Below are 23,277 nucleotides of genomic sequence, written 5' to 3'. Positions count from 1 at the left end.
GTATTATATCAGACAAAAGAAGTATATGACCCTTATAACAGTGATCATAAGGTATCCAGAAAATGTTAAACAATGGACCAGGGATTTAGCTCCGTTGGTGCTTAGTCAGCCTTGGAAGGTCCTGAATTCAATCCCCAGTACCCTCCCAATAAGAAAAAAAAAAAAAGAAAGAAAGAAAGAAAGAAAGAAAGAAAGAAAGAAAGAAAGAAAGAAAGAAAGAAAGAAAGAAAGAAAATGTTAAATTATATTTTATGCTATATTTTTATGACAAAAATATTTACTATAATTCAGTAAGAAATCACGTACGCACGCACACTTAAACTTGGTGGTTAAAGAACTGAATGAGTTGAATTAAATATAAATAGTTATTGAACATAAAAGGTTAAGTGAAATTCTTGTAAATTCTTGTTAGCAACACTTTATGTTTATTCTTTGCACTTGAAGTAGCAAGGATAAAAGACAATTTCTTGGGCTGGGGATTTAGCTCAGTGGTTCTGGTGCTTGCCTTGCCAAGCGCCAAGGGCCCAAGTTCTATCCCCGGTACCAAAGAAAAGACAATTTCTTTCAACGTATTTTTAGACTTTTATCAATTCTGTTGTTTTGGTTTTGGTTTTGGTTCAAGGATTGAACTCAGGACCTTGTGATTGCAAGGCAGGCAGTGGAACCACTGAGCCAAATCCCCACACTTTTATCAATTCTGATTGACCTACTATTTTCTAATTAAGTTGTATAGAATAGTCAAATGTGACAAAGCATCACATTTTAATATTTTAAGCCTATTATAGGATGATACTTGCATAAAATACAAGATATAAAATTAATGCAAATATAGTAATTATCTCATACCCACAATAATGTAATCTTTTAAAATAAATAATTGCTAAATAATTATAAATGATCACTAAATTCTTGTAAATTACTGCTAGAAAAAACAGAAGGGGGGAAAAAAATAAACTACCAGCCCAAATTCTTTCATTATTTGATTCCACAGAGCAAAAATTACTATGTCACTATACACTTGATCTTAGCCAAAAGGCTGAGAAGTGACAATATATTACTATAAATATCTCTAAAACCTAATTCTCAATCTCTGTATCTCATTACAGCCTGGTGACAAAAAGCTCCCAGACCACACTCTGAGAAGCACTGCTTCACATAAATTTAGTCTGTGCCATCAATGACTGAAGAGATTCAAATTCCACACAACTGAAAAATTTTGAATTAAGTCCTGTTTTCTAGAAAGATTTTGGCTGGAACTCCGGGGAGCACAAGTAACAAGCTCCTTTTCTCAATGCCAAATTTCACCAATTTTTTTTGGGGGGGGTACTGAGGATCAAACTTGGGTCCTTGCACTTGCGAGGCAAGCAGTAGAACCACTGAGCTAAATCCCCAGCTCAGATTTCACTAATTTTTAAACACAGGAACATTTATTGTTTTCACCACCTATATTTCAATGAACATAAAAGATTTTTCATGTCAACAGTGGCTCATGGATCCTGAGACTACGTGAAATGTGTGAGCATATTCAGATTTCAGGACCTTTATAGGATAAACTGTGGGAACGGCAGCAGGAGGGATTATGGTTATGAAGAAAAAACAAAATTATCACTATGTGTCAAGAGATGACCAATGTAGCTGAGACCCACAGAACAGAAATCCAAGTATTTCTCCTAATGGAAACACAGGCACTATTTATGTTTCAGGTAAAAAAGGTGAATGATACACATACTTTGGTCTCGACCCATAATCTCATCTTCCCACCCAGCTCAGAAAACAATTCCTGACACTGCTCATGAGCCAGGAAGAAAGAGGTGATAATACTGGGCTCAAATCAATTCTTCTAATTTGTTTCATCACTAATACACACATTTAAATGCAATATATCACTGACTTCTTCAGAAGGTCCCAACAGGTCTCTATTTTGTGGAATGAGTCCATAGTTATTTGAAAAGAACATTCTGCTGAACATTAGGGAAACCCTCCCAAAGGGCAGGGAGATTCATAACATGTTTTTAAAGATAAGGCTGGATCTTCAAAATCCGACACTCAAAGTATATGTAACAATCTTAGAACAACTTATTTGTGAGTGGAAAAACAGTGAAATTACAATAGCATGAAATAATCAACAAATTACACAATGAGTAAAATTATTTCACGAATTTATTACCCATTTAGCATCACAGGAGTATTCTCATTATATAAGTATTTCAATGAACAAATAGAGAAACTGTTAGAATTTGACTTAAAGAAGAAAATCAACACAAGATTTTTTTAAATGCCTTCAAAATAATCACATAGTAAGTCTGGGATGAGAAAGTCGTATGATCCACCACTTTCAGGATACAATTGCTTGAATGGGTTTGTTGGGAATGGGTCCATATTAGCAGCCTCTCCCACTACCTCTGCTGGCTCTGCTCCTAGATAATGGGGGTCAGCTTTTATCCCAAAAAGTTAACTCCTGATTACTGGGGAAACTTAGTGCTTAATCCTTCAGGAGTCAAATTCTTCAGTCACAGTTCTGCACATGTAGCTCCAGGATTCTCTTACCTGTCTACAAAGCCTACTTTTCATCAATGATAGTGGTTCTCAACTAGGGGAGATGGGGCTCATCTACTCTATTCCTACCGCTTTCAGCACATCTGGCAATGTCCAGAGATATTGTGCATTTTGATTACTGAAGTAGGAGTGAGGGGTTACTGGCATCTAGTAGGCAGAAGGCAGAGATGCTGCTGGACATTCTCTAACACACAAGGCAGTGTCCATGACAAAACAGTAATAGTCGAGAACCCCAGGTCAACCAACATAAAACGTCTATCTATCAGAAACAACTAAAAGAGTACGGCAAGAGTCTTATCACATCATTTTTAATATTTACCTGAAAGGAATATAGGATGTATCTCCAAAGATTAATATTCCAAATGCTTCTTCTGGAGTTCTCCCCAAATATATAACCTACATTTGAAAACAGAAAAAAAAAGGCAATTTACTTCTAAAGACAGAATGCTGTTCACTGTAAAACAAGCTTTGTACAATCAGTGGAGCTGTGTTTTCTGTCTTCCCTAAGATCCTGAGCCACCCAGCACCTACCCGATTTAAGGTAACTCTTCCTACATAAATCTCTAGTATATTAAAGAATTGTGGATTAGACTTGGAACACAAGTTCAACTTAAAGAATGTAAGAACAATGGTTTTTTTTCCTATGAGGAAAATCTAAATTTCTAATGATGAACTTTAAAAAAATCGTTAATTTAAAAAAATCTAATGAAATGGCTGTACCTAAATATAAAGCATGATGAGGGTCAGGGATTTAGCTCAGTGGTTCTGCTGCCTGCCTTGCAAATGCAAGGACCTGATTTTGATCCCTGGTACCAAAAAAAATTAAGAAAAAAAAAAAAAACATGATGAGATAAATAGAAGGAAATTCACAGACTGAGATTCAATCTATTAATATAACCGCCAAAGACATATTTGCTAGTAATCTATACTTTCTTTTATATCTACTCAGCTTCCTGATTCAAAAGTCTTTCCCAAGTGAATTCTAAGTTTGTCACTTAGGAAGAACTGTATTAAGTCATTTCTATGTTAAAATAAATTCTCAGATTAATAAACTCTAAACTGAACCAATAAACTTTTCTTTTTTGGTACTGGAGATGAACTCAGGTCCTTGTGCTTGCAAGGCAGGCAGCAGAACCACTGCGCTAAATCCCCAGCCACCAATATACTTTTCTAATTTACTCTGGTGATCCTAACAATTTAGACTCTAGACATTTCCCAAATTCTTTTGGTATATTTTCACCAGAAGCTACATATACAGAATGCCCACTCTAATTCCACAGAGCTATCTGGAACCAGGAAACAACAAATAATTGAAGGCTGCAAGAGTTAGCTTTGAAGACAGGCCCCAAAGAATCTTACCTCCTGGTATTTCCACCCTCCCACAGTAAAAGCCGCTGCACGGAAAACAGTATTGCTTTTCACAGAGTGTGTGTGTGGCTTCTGAGGCTAGGTCATAAAGATGCATCCTCCCACAATGAGGTCCCCTCCCTACTCTTCCTACTGTGGGAGGATACCCATTCATGCAGCCCACATGGTGAGTACTGAGTCTTCCTGCCAGCACTCAGCACCGACCTGCCAAGCATGTGGCTTAGCCACCTTAGGAGGGGACCCTTCAGATGGTTAACTGTGGCCCAGGAGAGATCCAGACCCGGACCCACCCATGTGAAGCCACTCCCAGATACCTAACCTAGGCAAAATGAGAGAATGTTAACTGTTAACAGCTAAGTTTCAGGATGATGTACTATACATCAACACTGAGTAGCACACTCAGCAGCCAGTGCAGAGATGCAGCTTGGGATGCACCAGTGAGCCCTTCTCATCTTTGGAGGATAAGAAACCTCTCTGAAGGGACAAACAGCAATTTCCTGGAAAGAATGAAATATTGTGGTAGAATATACTTGAAAAGTCAGTAGTGTTTTTCAAAGTCACAGCATAAAGCTTTTTTTTTTTGGCTGAATAAAACCACAGCTATTCAGGTGTGGCGGAAATGCCTGTAGTCCCAGCTACTCAGGAATTCAGAGTTTTCTTGGCAATACAGTGAGATTCCATCTCTCTTAAAACAAACAAACAAATAAAAAACTGGGGAGGGGATGTGGCAATATGACAAGGTCTGACTACATAGTTAAGGCTGGCCTTGAATTCACTATATATCCCAGGCTGGTCTCAATTTCACAACAATCCTCTTGCCCCAGCCTTGCAAGTGCTGAGATTTACAGAGTGCCCTACTATATCTGGCCACTGCCCCCACTTTTAAAACCACTGTCTGCTTGCCACAGATTACTTCTGGCCCTGGGGTAAAAAAATCAATGTTTTAAAACCCAGAAGGTGCTCAATTAGTAGCTGACAGATGCTGTGAGTAGCTGAAGCAAAGGGATCACAAGTCAGTCATTTATCATTTGATCCAAGCTTCAAATAATTAAAAAACTCAGATATTTCAAACTTCTATTCTTATACACAATGATCTGAAACTTTATCTGCATAAACAGGGTCTGCTACAGTTTAAAAACCAAACATTACATAAGCCATCCTGCCCCAGAGTTAAGAACAACAAAGAGCATTTAAATCCCAACAACAAATGCAGCTGCCTGAGAAACCAGTAAACTATTTTCAAATATTCTTTGTGGAAAAATGTCACAATGTTTGCAGTATTTAAAAATTCTTGTTAACTATTTTCACATTTCAGCCAAATGATGCCAAGAATTTGATTGTAAAAAAGAAAAATCACTCTCCAGATTCACAAAGAATGTTAAGAATCAACACAAGTTCATAACCAGACACTAAAAACAAAAAGGTCAACAGGGCAAAGAATATACAGCATGAACAATTTCACATGAAAAAGTAAGTAAAACTACTTTCACAGCTCTTACACAAATATTGGCAAAAAAAAAAAAAAAAATCCCCAATCACATTGGGGGGGGGGGTTGAGACAGGGTCTCACTATGTAGTCGAGACTGACCTGGAACTCAGTATGTAGCCAGGCTAGTCTCAAACTCACAGAGATCCTCCTGCCTCATCCTCCCGAGAGCTGGGATTATAGGTGTGCGCCACCACACCCAGCCAATCACTTTTTTAAAAATAACCAAATAGCCTTACATTTTACTAGTTTTAACTTTTCAAACTACTTTTATTTACATATACATATAGTAGGTTGGCATGATAATCCAATTTAGACAAAAGTACATTGGAATTCTGGAAAAGCAAACATATCCACTAAGGCCAGACAGCTTATTTTAAAAAATAATAAGTGAACTGACCTAGTGGTGGGGGAGATTTTCAAAGATAAAGCACAAGTCTTGATTTTTTTAAAGAAATGATGTAGGCTCCTAATTGTAAAGACCTATAACCATTTACAAATACTTTATGAGTTACATAAACTGACAGGCTGCTACTTTCCAAACCAAGGCATTAACTGTTCTTCCAAGATCCCATTGCTTGTTACTGATGAAAGAAGGCCTCCCACTCAGGCTGTATTTATAGACAAGAAACTACTATCTGAAAACAAGGACAAACACAGAAAGGGAGCTAAAATTCCAAAAAGCTTAACCAATCTGCAACCAAGGATCCTAAGTAGTCAGTGGGCGACTTCTTCACTACTTCCCAAAGTTAATAGCACCATCACCACCCACCACCCCCACCCCCAGGCACACATCAGGGGCAGCTGAAAGGTCAGTCCAAACCCCTGGGTAAGAAAGGGAAGAAAACCTGACCAACCCTGCTGAGAGAACAGCTGCCTCACCACAACTGATGGCAGGCCTGGCTGCTATTTACAGCTGCCGGGCCCCTGTATGCGCCCGCCTTTCACAAACATCCAAGGAAGGGGTGTGCCCAGAGACGGGTGCTGACACAGCCTCTGGTCCACACATTGGTGTCTGGTCCACACATTGGTGTCTGCCCTGCCAGGAAGGCTGTTTGTTGAACTGGAATCTGACCCACAGCCTCCACACCCCCACCCCACACACCTTAATCCCCCTCCTCTTCCTGGCCTGGTCCCTTCCTCCTGCAGCCACCCTAAAACCCAGCACTAACTATTCCGATATGATTAAATCATTTTTAAAAATGGACGACAGGTTTAAAAGATCATCATTAAATAACAAATGAAATCCCTGAGCTCTTATCATCACTATTGAGGCAATCTCAAACTCAAGGCAATTTAGGATTTTACTCACAGATTGCTGAGTTAATGTATTCTTAGAATTTAATTAGTATCATAATTTTCCACATACGTGTGTACAAGGTAAGCCATTTGCTAAAGGCTATTAAAAATTGCTTTAAAGTTTTTAAAAGGTGGTAAATTCTGAAGTCACCATAATTAGCTCCATCAAAATAATCTATTAACTCTCCAGGAAGCCATATTTGCAAGCTATATACCAGCAGTTTGATTGTGTCATACATTTTACATTTAGAATGATTCACATTTATTTTACATACAAAAAATGTTAGAAACCATAGTTAATTATCCAGTTGCATCCTGGTAAGTGCGTTTAACCTATGAAGAGATGAATGCTGTGTCTGCAGGAAAATATAAAATATGGTGACAGTTAGAAGTAGCCAACATGAATAACCAGTAAGACCAAATGGTAACTTTACTAATTTTTTACTTAAAAAGCAGATTTAAAAGTATTTAAAAACAGTAGAAGAGCCAAGAAAAAAGGAGTAACATTCAGTGATGGGGGGGGTGAGACAGTCTCACTGTATAGTTGAGACTGACATGGAACTCACTAGGTAGCCCAGGCTGATCTCGAACTCACAGCAATCCTCCTGCCTCAGCCTCCGGAGTGCTGGGATTACAGGCATGCACCACCACGCCCAACTGTGAATATTTAATTTGTACCAGATCCTAAAGTAAAATTCAAAGCCAGCTCAGTCTGAACCTAAACCATTGACCTCCACCCACTGTAATTCAAATAATTTTACCTTTTCCTCCTCCTTCTTTACTTTGGGAGGAAGGAGTACTGAGGATCATCAGCACTGAGGGCTCCATACACAGTAAACAAGTTGTGTATTAACATTCCACTTCCATTACGAAGTGTACATGTAAAAACTTTTCAAAGGCAAAATATTTCTAACATGAGTTACTACATTTAATTGTACTTTTAAAAAGCTGTTTATTAAAATAAGTTATGATTCATATGTTTCATTTATCAAGATTTTTTAATCAATTCAGTTCTTGATTTTAATGACTGCCATAACTAAAAAATTTTAAAAAGTCTTCTCTTCCGTAATTGGTCAGCGCGAATGCAGTACATGCACCATGATCTTAGCTGACCAAATGATTATACAGTGATCCCTTAGGATCCTCAGGGACTGGTTCTAGAACCATCCCTCATACTAAAATTCCTTATAAAACAGGGCATTTGCATATATCCTCCAGTATACTTTAAATCATCTCTAGATTACTTACAATACCTAACAAAATGTAAATGCTATGTAAATAGATGTTTATACTGCATTGGTTAGGGAATAATGAAAAAGAAACTCTACATATGTTCAGAACAGATGCAATTTAAAAAATGTTTTCAACCTGTACTTGGTTGAATTCATATTTTTTTAATCTCACTCACAAACGTTATCCATTAGCAAATTCTCAATATTCCAAATGCTAATGATGTTAGTAAAAACTAAAGGAAAACTATTGAACATTTTATAATGTTGAGCAAATATGCCTGAAAGCTTTCTTTCGATGATTTACAACAGGTTATAAAATTATTGTTTTTTAGCTACTGAAACACTACTTTGAAAATTGGCAATTAAAGGGAAATGACCTATCTGCTCTCTTTTCGGTAGGTAATTTTATTTCAGTTTAACAAAATAGCCCCAACCATCAGAAGGAAAGCTCATCTTCCACAAAAGAAAGCCAAATAATAAATAAAGGATACAAGGAATAATTAGAAAAGCATTATATCAAAGCCCTAATAAAACTGACTTGGACAAGTACAGTCGGGCATCGTCTCATGGGGACACAGCCTAAGAAATTCATCTTTAGATGATTCTATCCTTACACAAAGTTCATGGGATGAATTAACACAAACTAAGATGGCTATGACATCACTAGGCAATGTAATTTTATGTGACCACCATGGTTTCTGTGGTCCATCAGTGTGCATAACTGGAATGAGTTGTTTAAACACAGGTGAACGGTTGACAGGCAACCATGTATACGAAGAGTGTCAACGCCATATTGAATACTTTCAGTCAGAAGGAAAAAAAAAAATCACATACTGAAGGGTTTGATGGTTACCACCTAATCAAGTGATCACCTGTATCCTTGCACAATGCAACATTTACTACTAACGCATGAGTCTTTAGATTTAACTTCCTCAGGTTCAATTTATTTCTGTGGAATTTAAATATAGTCCAGAGAAAGAAAAGCCAGAGAAATTCAAAAGGTGGAACATGTTACCAGACAATAGGGCTGGCCTCTTCAATAAATCAGTGTTGATCAAAAAGGGAGCGCTGAAGAGTAGGAGATCAGAGGCACAACCACCTCAGCATGTGGCCTTGCATTAGACAGCGTAAGATATTTTGGATCAACTGGGAAAACATGAATATCTCAGTATCAAGATTATCTTAGTTACTTTTCTTGTTGTGGAGACAAAATACCCAAAACCCAAAGTTAAAGGAGAAAATTGTTTATTTTGGCTTACAATTTGTATCAGTTTCGGGCAAAGCAGGACAGGCAGAAGGCAGCAGGCAGCAAGCAGAAGCAACAGCAGCCTGCCCTCTCCTTTTATCTCTGCCAGGCTACCCATTTTTTGGGTGGTGCCATCCACACCCAGGGCAGATCTTCCTTAATCGCAGCATCACACACCCTAAATCCAGCCTCTAGATACAAACCATAACAAAGATAAAACATACACTAAAGTGAAAGAATGGGTCCCTAACTTTTAAAAAAGCAGGTGATAGAGCTATTGATAAACATCAAACATACAGTGCATGTATGTGTATGTGTATGTGTGCCTTACATATGCACACATGCATGTCCTGCTTCTATAAATATAAGCTTTTCTCTAAATTTTCAGGGTGCAAATATAGATTTCCTGCATGACTTTTACAAGATGACAAAACAAAATCCCCAATTTTTATTTTCAAAATGTTCCTTTAATCATGAATTTGTTTTGAAATGGATTTATGTTTCTATTCAAAATTTCACCTTTACTTTGAAATGACACGGTTAGGTACCACCATCCCCAAATCTGGCTAACAGTCACTGACTTACCATTAACAGAGCAGCAAGCATCATTTCATAAAACAACTGGGCACACATCCTTTGTAAAAGAAAATCTCATTTATCTTCAAAGCTCCTCAACTCTTTTCCCAGTGGAATAGAAGACTTTTAGCTTGACTCTGATTTGTTATCAAAGATTCCAGGATTCAGATAGCTAGAATGGTAAAGCCATTTACCCAGATGCATCAGAGATAACACTTTGAACAGTCAGAACGCTCTTGTCACTTCTAATGACACACGGGGCATGCTTGACCATCTGACAAAAGGACTAACAGAAGGTAGACACATCAGCCTACATTTTAGACTACGTGACATCTAATCTCTTCTGTTCTTATGATAAAAATAAAGAGGTCTATTATTGTTCTATTCCTGTGTGCCAAAGCTTCACATTTCTCCCTACCACCCCATATTAAATCTGTTTACAAATAAAAGCTCAGAGTTTAAAAGTAAACAGTCCATTTGGAATATTTTCTTCCTATCAATTTTTCCTGTGGATGTTGTTCAAGGGGAAAACCCTGGGTTCAAACCACAATACCAAAAATAACTAAGCAAACAGACAGACAAATAAATGAAATTATTTGACATTCAATTTCAACTATCTTCAGTAGTTTTTGGTCTAATCTTTATAAATTCCAGATTATCAAACTATATACAAGAAAAGAATCTTAGAAAGTGGAGACAGCCATGACAGAGCCAGGTAGCAATTTGAAGGTGAGGAAGAGCTTATCCAAAAATCTACAAAAACCAATCCTTCTTTATTTTTATTTTTAAAAATCTAAGTGAATGACTTTCACACTTCTGGTGGGATGGAAGTGTAAAAATATCCTAGAGCAACTCCTCTCCACTGGACAGAAAAGATGAGAAAAGAGGCTTCCATATCAGCCCACAGGTGGGGGTGTCCTGCTCTGAGATCTAAGTCAACTCAGGAGGAGAAACTACACCTGCAGGGGCTCCTGCAGATGAATCCAGTTTGATGCAAAGTAAAACTGGACTATAAAAATAAAAATACAGGGGGCTGGGGTTGTAGTTCAGTGGCATCACACCTGCCTGGCAGGCACAAGGTCCTGAGTTTGATCCCCAGTGCCAAAACAAACAAACAAACAAACAAAAAAAATCTCTGGGTTCAACTCCTAGAACCATATAATAAGCAAGCAAACAAATAAATAGAAAACTAAAGGTCTTCCAATATAACTTACTAATAAATGAAATTCTTAAGGAATTAAGACATATTAGCTACAGGTACAAATTCCCGATGATTAATATGATCATTATGTATGGCAAACATGTACTAATATAAACAAATAAATAAAATTCTTAAGCCTCATGTAAACAGTGGCTATTCCAAAACATACCTCCAACAACCCTTATAGAGCACCTGGGAATCTAACCAACATGGTATGTTACCTGTTTTCTTACAACACTGCCATGCATGTCCGCGCACGTCCTTGCTAGGTGTTTTCATGAGAACAGAGATGACCTAGTTGTACTAGTGAAGTACTTACCATATAGCATCCAATAAGGAAAGCAGCATTAGCTTGTTTTCTTTGATCACAGCCAGTAAAATGAATAATTTTCTTCCTCATCATTGTAATGGACTGCATAAAAATAAATAGTTGTTAGTATTTTTTAAGTTTTAAAAACTTCTACCTTGTGATAAAGACAAATTAGAAATCTCACAACAAATAAGCATTCACATTAACAAGAGATTTGAAAAGATCTTTATGTCTTCCCATAAAGACACTCTGACGTCAGAATGAATATAAAACTGAAGAGGAGAGAAGGAGATGTGATGTGAACAGATATAAAGACAGACTATCTCTGGGACATTTCCAGGAAGTGCTGAGGGGCTGTGAAACCAATGCTATGAGCAAAGTCTGAAGTTCTATGCAGGATACCAGTCACTCAACAGTGCTCTGACTCAGCCTCATAATCATACCATCTAAGAGTAGTGAAGTGCAACAGTAAAAGTTAATGTCTCGTAGTCCATAACACAGCAGCAAAAAAGCATAGACTGACTCTGAAAGAAAAAAGCAGCAACTAGAAACAGAGATGGGAGAAACCTTTTCTTTCTTGATTACTTTTTAAGTAGTCTATTCTAAAAACATGACATTAAAATACAAGAGTAAGTTGAGTGTGGTAGCACAAGTCTGTAATCCCACCACTCTGGGAAGATGAGGCAAGATTGAAAGTTCAAACCCAGCCCGGGGAATTCAGCAATTTAGTGAGACCCTGTCTCAATTTTTTTAAAAAGGGAGGTGGTGGGATTAGGGATGTTGCTCAGCATAAAGGTCTGGGGTTTAATCCCTGGTACTGCAAAATAAAAGATGGAAGGGGGGGGCCAAAACAGGGTAAAAGTAATCAATGCTGTTGGAAATCAGAAATCCTGAATAGGCAAAGAGGAGGGTGCAGAGAGGGCAACCCAGAGGGTGAGTGGGAGTTTGGAGGGGCTGCCAGTTTTGTTTTTGATCTGAGTAAGGTAATTACCCATAGGTATTCCATTTGTGAAACTCACTGAGCTGTATACTCAAGGACCTGTACATAGTTCTGCATATTATACACCAATCTAAAGTTAAAAATAAAAAGGATATGCAATTTCAAAACATAGGAACACACAATCAATTAGCACAGTGTGTTTCATAAACACGAGCAGAAATCAACTTGAGTAAGGATGGATCAGAATCTTCTCAGCCCAGTAAGTACATGCTGCATGGCTTCTCTAGGTCCACGTTCCAGTGTTCCAAAGCTCTATTTTCCAGGATGAATGTGTATATATTAAAAGACTCGAGTTGATTAAAAAAACAAGAATAGAACCCAAGTAGCCATCTGGCCACAAAAGCATGGCCCAACACTCCTCCTTTCAAACTTTCAATTCACTTTTTATCACTACTGACTGGACAGGTACTAATGTTTCAGTCAGGCTGGATGGCAACACATACAAGTTGTTCTAGTAAATTATTAAAAAAAAAAAAAGATGTATTTTTGGCTGATCCAAAAGATCAAAGTCCACAGACTGCTGGGGTTGGGGGGGGACTTTCAAAATTAAAGCAAAGGGAAAGGTTCAGGGAAAGGGAGTTATTTTCAGCTTCCTAGCCCTGTGGGGAAAAAAAGACCAAGAGCTGCCACTAGCAAGTGGAAAAGTGTGTGGGTATCAATCAGCAAGGCCATGAATGTTTTACATTCCTATGTAAGAGCCCAAGAAGAAGGAAAAGTCTCCATCTCTGTATAATTTGTAGTGAATGTGGTTTGATGAGCAAGGGGAAAAAAATTTCCCTTACTCAAAAATTTTTCATTACAGTAAATTAAAATTCTAAATAAAAATAAATTTTATTTTGTTTTATAGTTGCCTGACAGGTAATCCACTGAATACATTTTCTTTAAAGTTCCTGCTCCCAAATGCAGTATTTGCTACTCGACAATTTATAGCAATTAGTCTGGAGCTGACAGCAAGCAGCACATAAACTCTTCAACTGTGCCTGATCAATAATTCAAAACTTTTAAAATCAAGATATGAGGTCTAAGTTCATACTAACAAATATATACTTTTTTAACTTTCAGCAGTAACAGCCATTAGGGAAACACTGTGCGTTTCTCTTGCTCCACAGTCATACATATAAGGGATCAAAGTCAAGAGTCACAGTCCTAAGGGAATTTCAAGATAGGAAGGAAAGCAAAGTCCATTTTTCTTGGTAGCTGGCCAGCACTTCCTTATCAGAATGAAGGCACAAAGAACAAGGACCACAGCAAGGGGAAAACTTCTCATTTTGTTTTAGTTCCATTCAGTCAGATAAGTAAGATGTTTACTGAACTACAAATTTCCACATTGATTTTTCAAGTATTTGAGCATAGCAAACCCAAACATAGTTAGTTAAAGGACACAAACTTAAGTATTTCACAGAAACTCTAGAAAATATATATGCTACTTTGTCACACACACAGAAATGTGTATGTCTTAAACACCACTGCAATAAAAGACTCCATTGTTTTTTCAAGATAGCTTAAAAAGTCATTTCAGCAAGAAACTATTTTATTAAAATAACTTTATTTTTGTTGTTGTTACTGTTTGTTTGAGACAGAGTTTTGCTGTGTAGTTCAGATTAGACCTGAACTCACCATGTATCCCAGGCTATCCCTGAACTCATAGCTATTCTCCTGTCTCAGCCTCTCAAGTGCTGGGATAACAGGCATGCGCCACCATGACCAGCTTATTTTGTTCAAAGAATTTTAAAATAACGTTTTCAAAAAGAGACATGTCTAGGGCCAGGGATTTAGCCCAGTGGTCCCACCGCCTGCCTTGCAGGTGAAAGGACCCGAGTTCAACGCCCAGTATCAAAATGCGCGCGCACACACACACACACACACAAAAGAGATAGGTCTTGGGGGAGGGATTTAGCTTAGTGGTGCTGCTGCCTGCCTCCCAAGCTCAGGGTCCTGAACAAAATGCGCGCACACACACACACACACACAAAAGAGATAGGTCTTGGGCCAGGGATTTAGCTTAGTGGTGCTGCTGCCTGCCTCCCAAGCTCAGGGTCCTGAGTTCAATCCCCGATATCAAAGCAAAATAAAAAAAAAACAAGATAGATCTTCCTTCTTTTCTCCTAGAGATTAAACTAACAATAACTACTAACATCAAATCTTAAGTAAAAAGGACTTTACCTTTAGTTTCTTATTTATCTTGCAACAGTATCTGTAAACCATTGCCAGATTGAGAGGTCCAAAATCTGCGTAGAAGCTTTAAAATTGAAAAATAGAAACATGTATATTCTAGATATATCTTTTTTGGGTCTACAAGATTAAATAAATGACAAGAAAGCATCCACCAAACCAAACTGATATGGGTTATATAATTCAAAGGTACTGTCTTAGTCGTGGAAGAAATATTCTGTTATACAACATAAAGCACCAAGTGGGCTGTAGCTCAATGGTGGGCACTTGCTTAGCATGCCTGAGGCTGTGCACACTCAAACCCCAGCACTATTGAAAAAACCAAAAATACAACAAATGCTACACCCTCAATCTAATCTCAATTAACATGAAAAAACCATTTAAATTAAGAAATCTGGTCTTCCACACATATTTTCCACTGGCAAAGCCTCTAGCTTACATTAAATATAAAATATGGATGTTTAAATGTAGACAAGTTCTGTGGTGCACACACCTGTAATCCCAATTACTTGGAAGACTAAAGCAGGAGGATCCCAAGTTTGAGCCCAGCCCATCTCAGGCAATCTAGCCACACCCTGTCTCAAAATACAATTTAGGAACAATTAGGGATGCAGCTCAGTGGTAGAGCACTTGACTAGCATAGACAAGGCCCTGAGTTCAATCTCCGGTACCCATCCTCCCCCAAAAAATACCCAAAAAGGGGCAGGAAAGTTAGTTTATTTTCACACCACCTCACCAAACTACTTTATTACCAGATTTTTTTAAATTCCTTCAACAAGTAACAGATTTACAATTTTCTACAGCTACCCTATTTGTAAACATACCTTTACAGATACTAACAATCTTTAAAAAGTAGTACTTACTTCTCATATTCAAGTTCATTATCTATGCTGAAATAATGTTCATTTGATGCACTCTTTGGTCTGCTGTAGAGAATGGCAAAACAAAGGCGATCTGAAATGGAAAAATGGCAATGTTCCTTCCTGAAGTTATTAATTTAAAGTTTCCTATAGCATGATGCAACTCTTCAGATGAAGTCAAAGTTTTATTTTTTTCCATGCAAGTTTCAAATAGTAGGGGTGACAAAAGTTAATTTCAAAATATTCTGGCTCTTTTGGTAGAGAATAAGCAATTTTTTAAAAGGAGAAAATTGTCTTGAAATGTTTCAAATAGTGCTTAAGTATCATTTCATGTAGAGATATGGTTTGATTTTTCTTATGGGGGGGATTGAGACAGGGTCTCACTGTGCAGTTTAGGCTGGCCTTGAACTCTCTATGTAGCCCAGGCTGGCCTTGAACTTGCAGCGATCCTCCTGCCTAAGCCTCCTAAGTGCTCAGATTACAGGTGTGCGCCAGCAAGTGGGGCATGTGGTGCTATTTCTGAGGGAGCCTCTCATCGTACAAGTTTAGTTCCTCTGGACTAAGAAATGTCAGTGACCGGCAGTCTGTGTTTGATGGCATGCCATCTAGTTTGCTGTTTTCAGGACATCCTAAAAAGTCCCTTCAGTAAGAAACTAAAAAAAATGCTTTCAAAACTGCTTCAAAATTAGTTTGCAACCACAGAACACCACAAACCAAACCATATGTTTACCCAACTGTTCTGAGTGATCACTATTTTTTTTTTTTTTAATTTGGGATCACTACTGGGGTTTCTTTTTGAACATTCAGACAAATCGCTCAAGTGACAGGAGCAGAGAGAGGTTTCCATGGGAGGTGCTGGAATCATTCCTCGCCCCACTCCAAGACAGGCTACTAAGGTCCCGCACCGCGTGTCCTGTCATCGCCCGCTGGGAAGCAGTACTCACTTGTGGCAGGTCGTGTGACAGGGCGTCCCCTCCTCTATCCGCCACCCGCCCAGGGCCCTCGACCCGGTCACGGTCCCCACCTCTGCCGGGGTGTCAGCCACGGTGCCTCCTTCCTTCCTTCCTCCCCCAGCCTCACTCACCCGGGATCACCTCGGTCAACCACGGAACCCCGTGCGCCCCCGGTGTGGGACCCCGAGGCATCTGGACAGCCCGGCGCGAACAGGGCCACACCCCGAAGTTCGGTGACCCAAGTGTGAGGGGCCACTCCCTCGTCCCCTTCTGCTCCTTCTCCTCCCTGGCCCAGATGTCTTCTGCTAGGAAGGCGGCCGCAAGTCTGCCGAGGCGCCGCGGGCCCTCTCCGAACGGGCGTCCCTGCCCGCGTCACGGCAGGATGGGACGGGCGGGGCAGGCGGAAAGGATGAGGGCACCGCGGGGAGGACAGCCCGCCCTCACCGCCAGGGGGCGCCCGTCCTTCTGGAGTGAGGTGGGCGTCCTCTGCTCTGCCGGGGTTAGGGTTGTTGCTGGGGTTAGGGGTGCGAGCCTAGGGTTGGGGTTAGGCATGCATTCCACCAGTTACACCGGGACTGCTCAGAGAGGACTGCTGACATACTTCCCAGTAACCATGCAATGTATATTCTTTTTTTCTCCCCGCCCCCGCCCCGTACCAGGGATCCAACTCAGGACTTTGACCTTGCCAATCAGGTGCGGCGCCACTGAGCTACAACCTCATCCCCATGCAACCTATAGTCTAAAACCTACGTTTACATTTTAATTTCAAGTGAATACTACAAGATTGATAGAATATTAACAGCAAGTATGTTTACTATCATGCTGCTATTGTGGGTCCCTTTCCACTCCCTCACGCACTTTCCACAAGAGCATTAACTTTAGTAATCCATGAAAAATCTTCCTATGACTTTCCCTTAAAACAGAAGTACTACAACAGCAAAATTTTACCCAAAATGACACTCTACAATTTCAATGTAATATATACACTGAGGTACACAGCACCACTTTTGCCTCAAATGAAAACCTGCACACTTCTTGCCTTACTCTACAATTCTGGATGGATCAGACTTTAAATGCTCAAACCAAAACAAAACAAAAACCAAGCTCCATAAATATTAATACTTCTACCTACAGCTTTCCAGACAATCGACTGCTAGATTGATACATATTTTTCAATGGCTTTCATGGAATAAATAAACCAAGGCAGAAGATAAACAGGAAGAAGTATTTTAAATTCATCCCAAGAAGATGCCAAATCTATGTTATTGTAAAAATAACACATTGAGTCGTACCACCATTACAAGTATGAATTTAAAACATATATACACATACAGGATTAGAGATGCAACTCTAAATATCAAGTCACTGCAGGGAGACAAAAGAAGCTGGTAGTCATAGTTACTTTTTAGGGGAAAACTGTCTTGAAATACATAAAGACATTGGATGAGATTTCACAAGAGAACTTGTTAAAAAAAAAAGCTGTATGCCCTTTCACAGCTTATGAATTTTCTACCATTTATGACCTATTCAAAATGAAAAGTAAAGCTGCAAAGCTGATTCTTCGTCAAGATTACAAAGTAGAGTGTGAGGCAACCTAGAAAATACCCTTTGCACACTTCCAAAAGAGAACTAGCTAGTAACTTCTAGGGTTCTGTTTGCTTTTGTTTGTGATAGTGTTGTGAAAGAACTTGTGCTCTACCCTTGAGCTACACTATACCCCTTTCGAGAGTTTTGCTTTGTTTTATTTTGGTACTGGTGATGGAACTCAGGACCTTGTGGTTTCACAAGCAGCAGAACCACTGAGCTAAATCCCTGGCCCTTCCAGAACATTTTTTAAAAAGCTAAATCTTAAAGTGTGGAAAACAGTGAGATAGAAATGGAAAGAGATTTTCCATTCAAATCCAAACCTGAAGCTCAATTTCCTAAGGAGTATTTTCTACAATGCAGGAGGAAGCTATCACTGATTTGCAAGTCTACTGACATCTGACTAATGTCACTATTCTCTTGCTAAACTAGGGGGCTACTACATCCTGCTACTACAGAGACCAGGGTGCTGGGTAAAGGGCATTTACTAGGAACCTCTACCAGCTAGAAGCAGGTCTCTTCACAAAGTTTTGTTAAAAGCCTGTGATTAATCCTATAACCCCTTTATAAGTCCACAGTTGCCCTCTTTAATGGCTTTGTAGTAAAAACAGACAGGTTAAGGGCTGGGGATTTAGCTCAGCGGTTCCCGGTGCCTGCCTTGCAAGCACAAGGAGTTCGATCCCCAGTACCAAAAAACAAACAAACAAACAAAAAACAGACAGGTTAAGTACTGAAGAGCTTCTTTTGCTATCTATGTACAGTGTGTCCCTGTCACATCACATCACTACCCCTGCTTCTCTGACTTTTCAGGCCTCCAGCTGGCTACCTCTTCTTTTAATACATATTTGTTAGATACATGAAAAAACAATTTCCTACAGAATGACATAATATTTGGGCATAATTAATCATAGAACAGACAGTGGTATCTCTAAACCGCGAAACAGGCAGGAATTAGATAGGAACCGTAATACATACAGTAGGTCCCCCGAGGCACAAGGTTTCAGTTAACCTTGATCCCAAAGAATCCCTGCAGCACAAGGGAGAGAGCAGAGGGGGAGGGGAGAGCAGGGAGAGGGACAGGAGAAAGAAAGGCAGGCAGAAAAGGAGGTTCTAATTTCACATATTATGCAAAACAAATAGCAAATAAGATAATTTTAAAAAGTTGTCAGATAACTATAAAAATGTTAGCAAATAATTTTATAGTTTAATACTGGGAACTTTAAAGTACAACACAAAACTCAAGTTCTAAAAGGAAAAGCTAAGAAACTTAAAGGAAAAAAATAATAAAGAATTAATCATCATAACAGATAAAAGGCAATACATCAACTCAACAGGGAAAAAAAGAATTACAAAGACTACGAGTAGTGAATCCAAGAAAGAAATATAAATGACCAGTATCACATGAAAAGAAAAACCAGTCGACTGTCATGTCACATGCCTGCAATCCCAGCACTGAGGGAGGTTGAGGCAGGAGGATCTCCAGTTTGAGTCCTATCTGAGGCAACATTTTGAGATTCCGTCTCCAAAGAAAAAATAAATGTGTTGGCTCAATGATATCCTCTTGGGTTCAATCCCCCAGTATTTTCCCCTCAGAAAAAGAAAGTAATCTTACCAGTTTCTTCACATAAAAAGAGAGTCTATCAAAATGAATTTAAAAAGCACATGACTATCTCATGCGCACACACACACACACACACACACACACACACACACACACACGTTATTCAAATCAATACTCTGAGGGCCAGGGATTTAGCTCAGTGACACTGAGCCTGGTCTCACAAGCACAGGTCCTGAGTTTGATCCCCAGTACTGGGAAAAAAAAATCAATACTCTGGGCTGGGGACTGTAGCTCAGTGGCAGAGTACTTGGCTAGCATGTACCCATCCTTGGGTTCAATCCTAAACACTGGGAAAAACAAGTCACTACTCATTCACAATTAAGTCTTTGCACAACAGCGCTTAAAAAAGAATTTCCTTAATCTGTTAAAGATCATCTTCCAGCTCTATACTGGTAATAAATACACTTCCTGCCTAACTTCAGAAGCCAACCCCCCAATAAAAAAGATACAAAAATTCCCACTCTCATGCCTTCTATTGCACAATGTAATAGCCAGAAGTGCTTTCTAATGCCAACATAAGAAAAAGAGTAAGAGAAGCACTGGAAAGGAAGACTCAAAATTGTCCTGACTTTCAGATCATGATTATGCGCCTAGAAAATTAATAAGGTCTGTAGGCAAACCGTCAGAATAAAGTTTTGCAAAATTTTGATACAGATGATTAACACACAGAAACCAAGAGCTTTTCTATATCCTTGCATTAACCAAGTATCAAATAAATAGAAATAAAAGACATGCACATCCCTCCTGAATGAGTAGAGAATAAAGCAGATAGGTTAATGGGAAGATGCAAATTTCCCCCTTACTGATTCTGATAAAAATCTCCACAGGCCTTTTCATGATACTAAATGCTGATAACTAAATAGTACAGGGGCCAAGAAGACCTGAGAATAGTTATAGAGAAAGAGGAAGGGGCCAGGGATGTAGGTCAGTGATTCTTGCCTGCCTTGCAATCACAAGGTCCAGAGTTCAATCCCCGGTACAAAAAAAAAAAAAGAGGAAGGCCGTTATCTTACCAAAATATTAAACCATGTAAGACCAGGGATTTAGCTCAGTGGTTCTGCTACCTCCTCGAAAGTACAAGGACCGGATCTCCGGTACCAAAAAAAAAAAAAAACAATCAACATATAAAGAGTGACACGTAAACTGGTGGAAGCAGCATCACAGATCACTGGACCCCATGTGAGTCCTGGTGTGGACAGGAGACTGGCTATATTGCTGCGGGTGTGGAGGGAGGTCATTCAATCCCAATCTTACACCAGAATATATCAGTACCCTCCAAAGAAGAAAATACAGAAATATAATACCCATCAGAGGAGCAGGAAAAGGTTTAAAAAAAAAATGGAAAAAACATCTCAATTCTAATGCAGAAAATCGAGAAATCTAATTTCATGATCTTTAGTACTTCTAATCAATACACAAACTGGTGAACAAAATTTAAATAACAGTCTAAGAGAAGATTAAGTGAGTGCATAAAACTAAAAATAATATTAAATCAAAGAGAAAAAAAATCTAACACCCCCAAAAATAAATGGGCAGAGGATGGAAATAAGAAATACATTAAAAGTGCCAGGTGTGGTGACCCATACCTGTAATTCTAGGACTTGGGAGGCTGAGGCAGGAGGATCAACAAGTCAGATGCCAGACTGAGATACATGCTAGTAAGTGAGTTCAAGGTTAGCTGGAAATATATACACACAAAAAAGAAGAAACCTAATTTATCCTTCCTCGTTCCTTCCTGCCAAGCACTAAAGACTGAACTCAGGGATGCTCTAGCACTAAGCTACATGCCCAGCCTTTCTTATTTTTTGAGACAGGGTCTTGCTAAGTTGCCAGGCTGGACTCAAACTTGCGATCCTCCTGCCTCAGCCTCCTTACTACTCTTTTGGAATCTGGCTACACAGAATGTGCATGAGAGGAATAGTGGCAACAAAGAGCCCTGAAGTGATTTAGTTTACAGCAGAGGCTTATTTCTTGCTGCTGCTACTGTATCACAGATGAGGGTAGAGGAGGCTCTTATGTCAACCCAGTCATACCAAGGATTCTGGGAGGGCCTGTGGATGCACTCGCTGGAATTCATCCCTGTTGCTGTAAGATATGGCAGTGGCTGCTTGCATAATTCTACCTGCCTGCAGCTGGAAATGTGCAAATGTAAATCAAACCAGTGTCATTTTATCCTTCATCTGTTTTAAGTACAGTAAGTACTCTGTTTCACAGCTGGTCAAGAACCAATGTGAGGAAGAGGAATTCTATCCATACAAGCCCAAGCCACTTCCCCTCACTGACTCTAATGTTGCTATTCTCCCTACTCATCTGTATTTCTAAAATACTTTCTAAATGATTTTTAAAGGGTCATTTTAGATTTTTTGTGCTATGATATTTTTACATTAGAACTGTTAAGTTTTCAAACTTTTCAGACCATTAAATTGTCAAAACCCTGCAGAACTCTCCTCCTGTGGCCGACAGTTTTTAGTATATTACTTTAAAAAGCTAACTATGTTTAAATAAATATCACATTGCCAGGGATTTAGCTCAGTGGTTCGGTGGCCTGCTTTGCAAGTGCAAGGACCCGAGTTCAATCCCCAGTACAAAAAAAAAAAAAAAAAGGTAAATAAATATCACATATCTTATGACTTAGTAATCCCACTTCCAGGTTTCCAGATAACAAAAGTTCACATACATATTCACCAAGAAAGGTACAAAAATTTTCACAGAATCATTATTTCTAACAACAAAAAAAAAGCAATCATATCCAGAGCAGAATGAAAACCTGGGGTGCTTTCTTACAATGAAATATCACAAAGCAATGAAAGCAAATGAGGCATGACCACATGCAGAATCTAGATAAACACATACATACTGTTTAGTGAAAGTAGCCAGAAACAAATATAATCATAATATAGTGATTTCACTGATATGACTTCTAAAACTAGACAACACAAGTCTCTGGCAATAAAAGTCACAGTACAGTATATTCTTAGAGAGGGTGGTGACCAGGAAAGGACATGGCTATTTACAAGCTGTTACTTGAGTTGCACACTCTGTGCACATTTCAGTCAATATATATTATCACATGTAGATACATATGTATATTATAAAAATAAATAACTTCACTGCACTGGCTGAAGTGGCACACACCTGTAACCCCCAAGTGTTTGGGATGGCAGCAAGAGGACTGCGCTGAGTTCAGGGTTAAACTAGGCTATAACAGCAAGTTAAAAGCCAGCCTGGACAATATAGTGAGACCCTTCCCCCCCCCCAACAAACAAACAAACAAGAACAGCAAAAAAACCCACACACTGCAGTTATGTTGTACTCATATATATGTAAGTAGCTATTTTCTACCAGCCTGGATTTTAAGAGTAAAAGCTTTTACCTAAGTAGTGATGGAGAGATATCATGAGTAACAAACCTTTATTACTTTCCACTCTGACTATGGGAGTTGACTTTGGGAGTGGCATCACATATAGCCTATTCTAACCAATGCATAGTTTAAGACTTGGACACAAAGCGCTGGGGTGTAGCTTGGTAGTAGGTAGAACATGTGTATATAGGAGGCCATTGGTTTAACTTGCAGCATACACACACACACAAAATACTTGGGACAAAAGTGCAAACACTATAAACACTATGAAAGAAAAGGCTGATACAGTTGGGTGTAAGGCAAACAAAGCTGCAGTCCCAGCTACATGGGAGACTAAGGCAGGAGGATTGCTTGAGCCCAGGAGTTCCAGGGCAGCTTGCAAAACATAGCAAGACCTTATCTCAAGAAAGAAATTAAAAAAAAAAAAAAAAAAAAAAGAAAAAAAAGAATAA

At 39.0% G+C, this 23,277-nt stretch overlaps 1 protein-coding gene across 16 annotated transcripts in view; it reads right to left on the bottom strand.

The window, feature by feature from the left end:
• The window catches only part of Cdc14b (cell division cycle 14B), a 71,278-nt gene that overhangs the window by 40,724 nt on the left and 7,277 nt on the right, over positions 1-23,277 (bottom strand). For 7 of the 16 annotated variants that reach the window (XR_777025.3, XR_777024.3, XM_010607630.3 and 4 more), the window contains exons 1-5: positions 16,391-16,672; positions 15,310-15,400; positions 14,438-14,513; positions 11,284-11,376; positions 2,876-2,952 (exon numbers count right to left, since the gene is read on the bottom strand). Coding sequence is in view for 12 of the 16 variants with exons in the window: in XM_010607630.3 (XP_010605932.1) it covers positions 2,876-2,952; positions 11,284-11,376; positions 14,438-14,513; positions 15,310-15,400; positions 16,391-16,451 (398 nt within the window). In the remaining 4 variants the exon portion in view is untranslated. Of the gene's footprint in view, positions 1-2,875; positions 2,953-9,772; positions 9,936-11,283; positions 11,377-14,437; positions 14,514-15,309; positions 15,401-16,390; positions 16,674-23,277 lie in introns of those variants that run through there. The other 9 variants (XR_777026.3, XR_002024813.2, XM_010607624.3 and 6 more) reach the window with 5 other exon arrangements.

The sequence above is a fragment of the Fukomys damarensis genome, unplaced genomic scaffold (genome assembly GCF_012274545.1).
Source record: "Fukomys damarensis isolate Sample0158 unplaced genomic scaffold, DMR_v1.0_HiC HiC_scaffold_27, whole genome shotgun sequence".
Classification (NCBI taxonomy): Eukaryota; Metazoa; Chordata; class Mammalia; order Rodentia; family Bathyergidae; genus Fukomys; species Fukomys damarensis.
The sequence above is the reverse complement of the archived record's forward strand: the minus strand, read 5'-3'. Positions and strand labels throughout refer to the sequence as shown.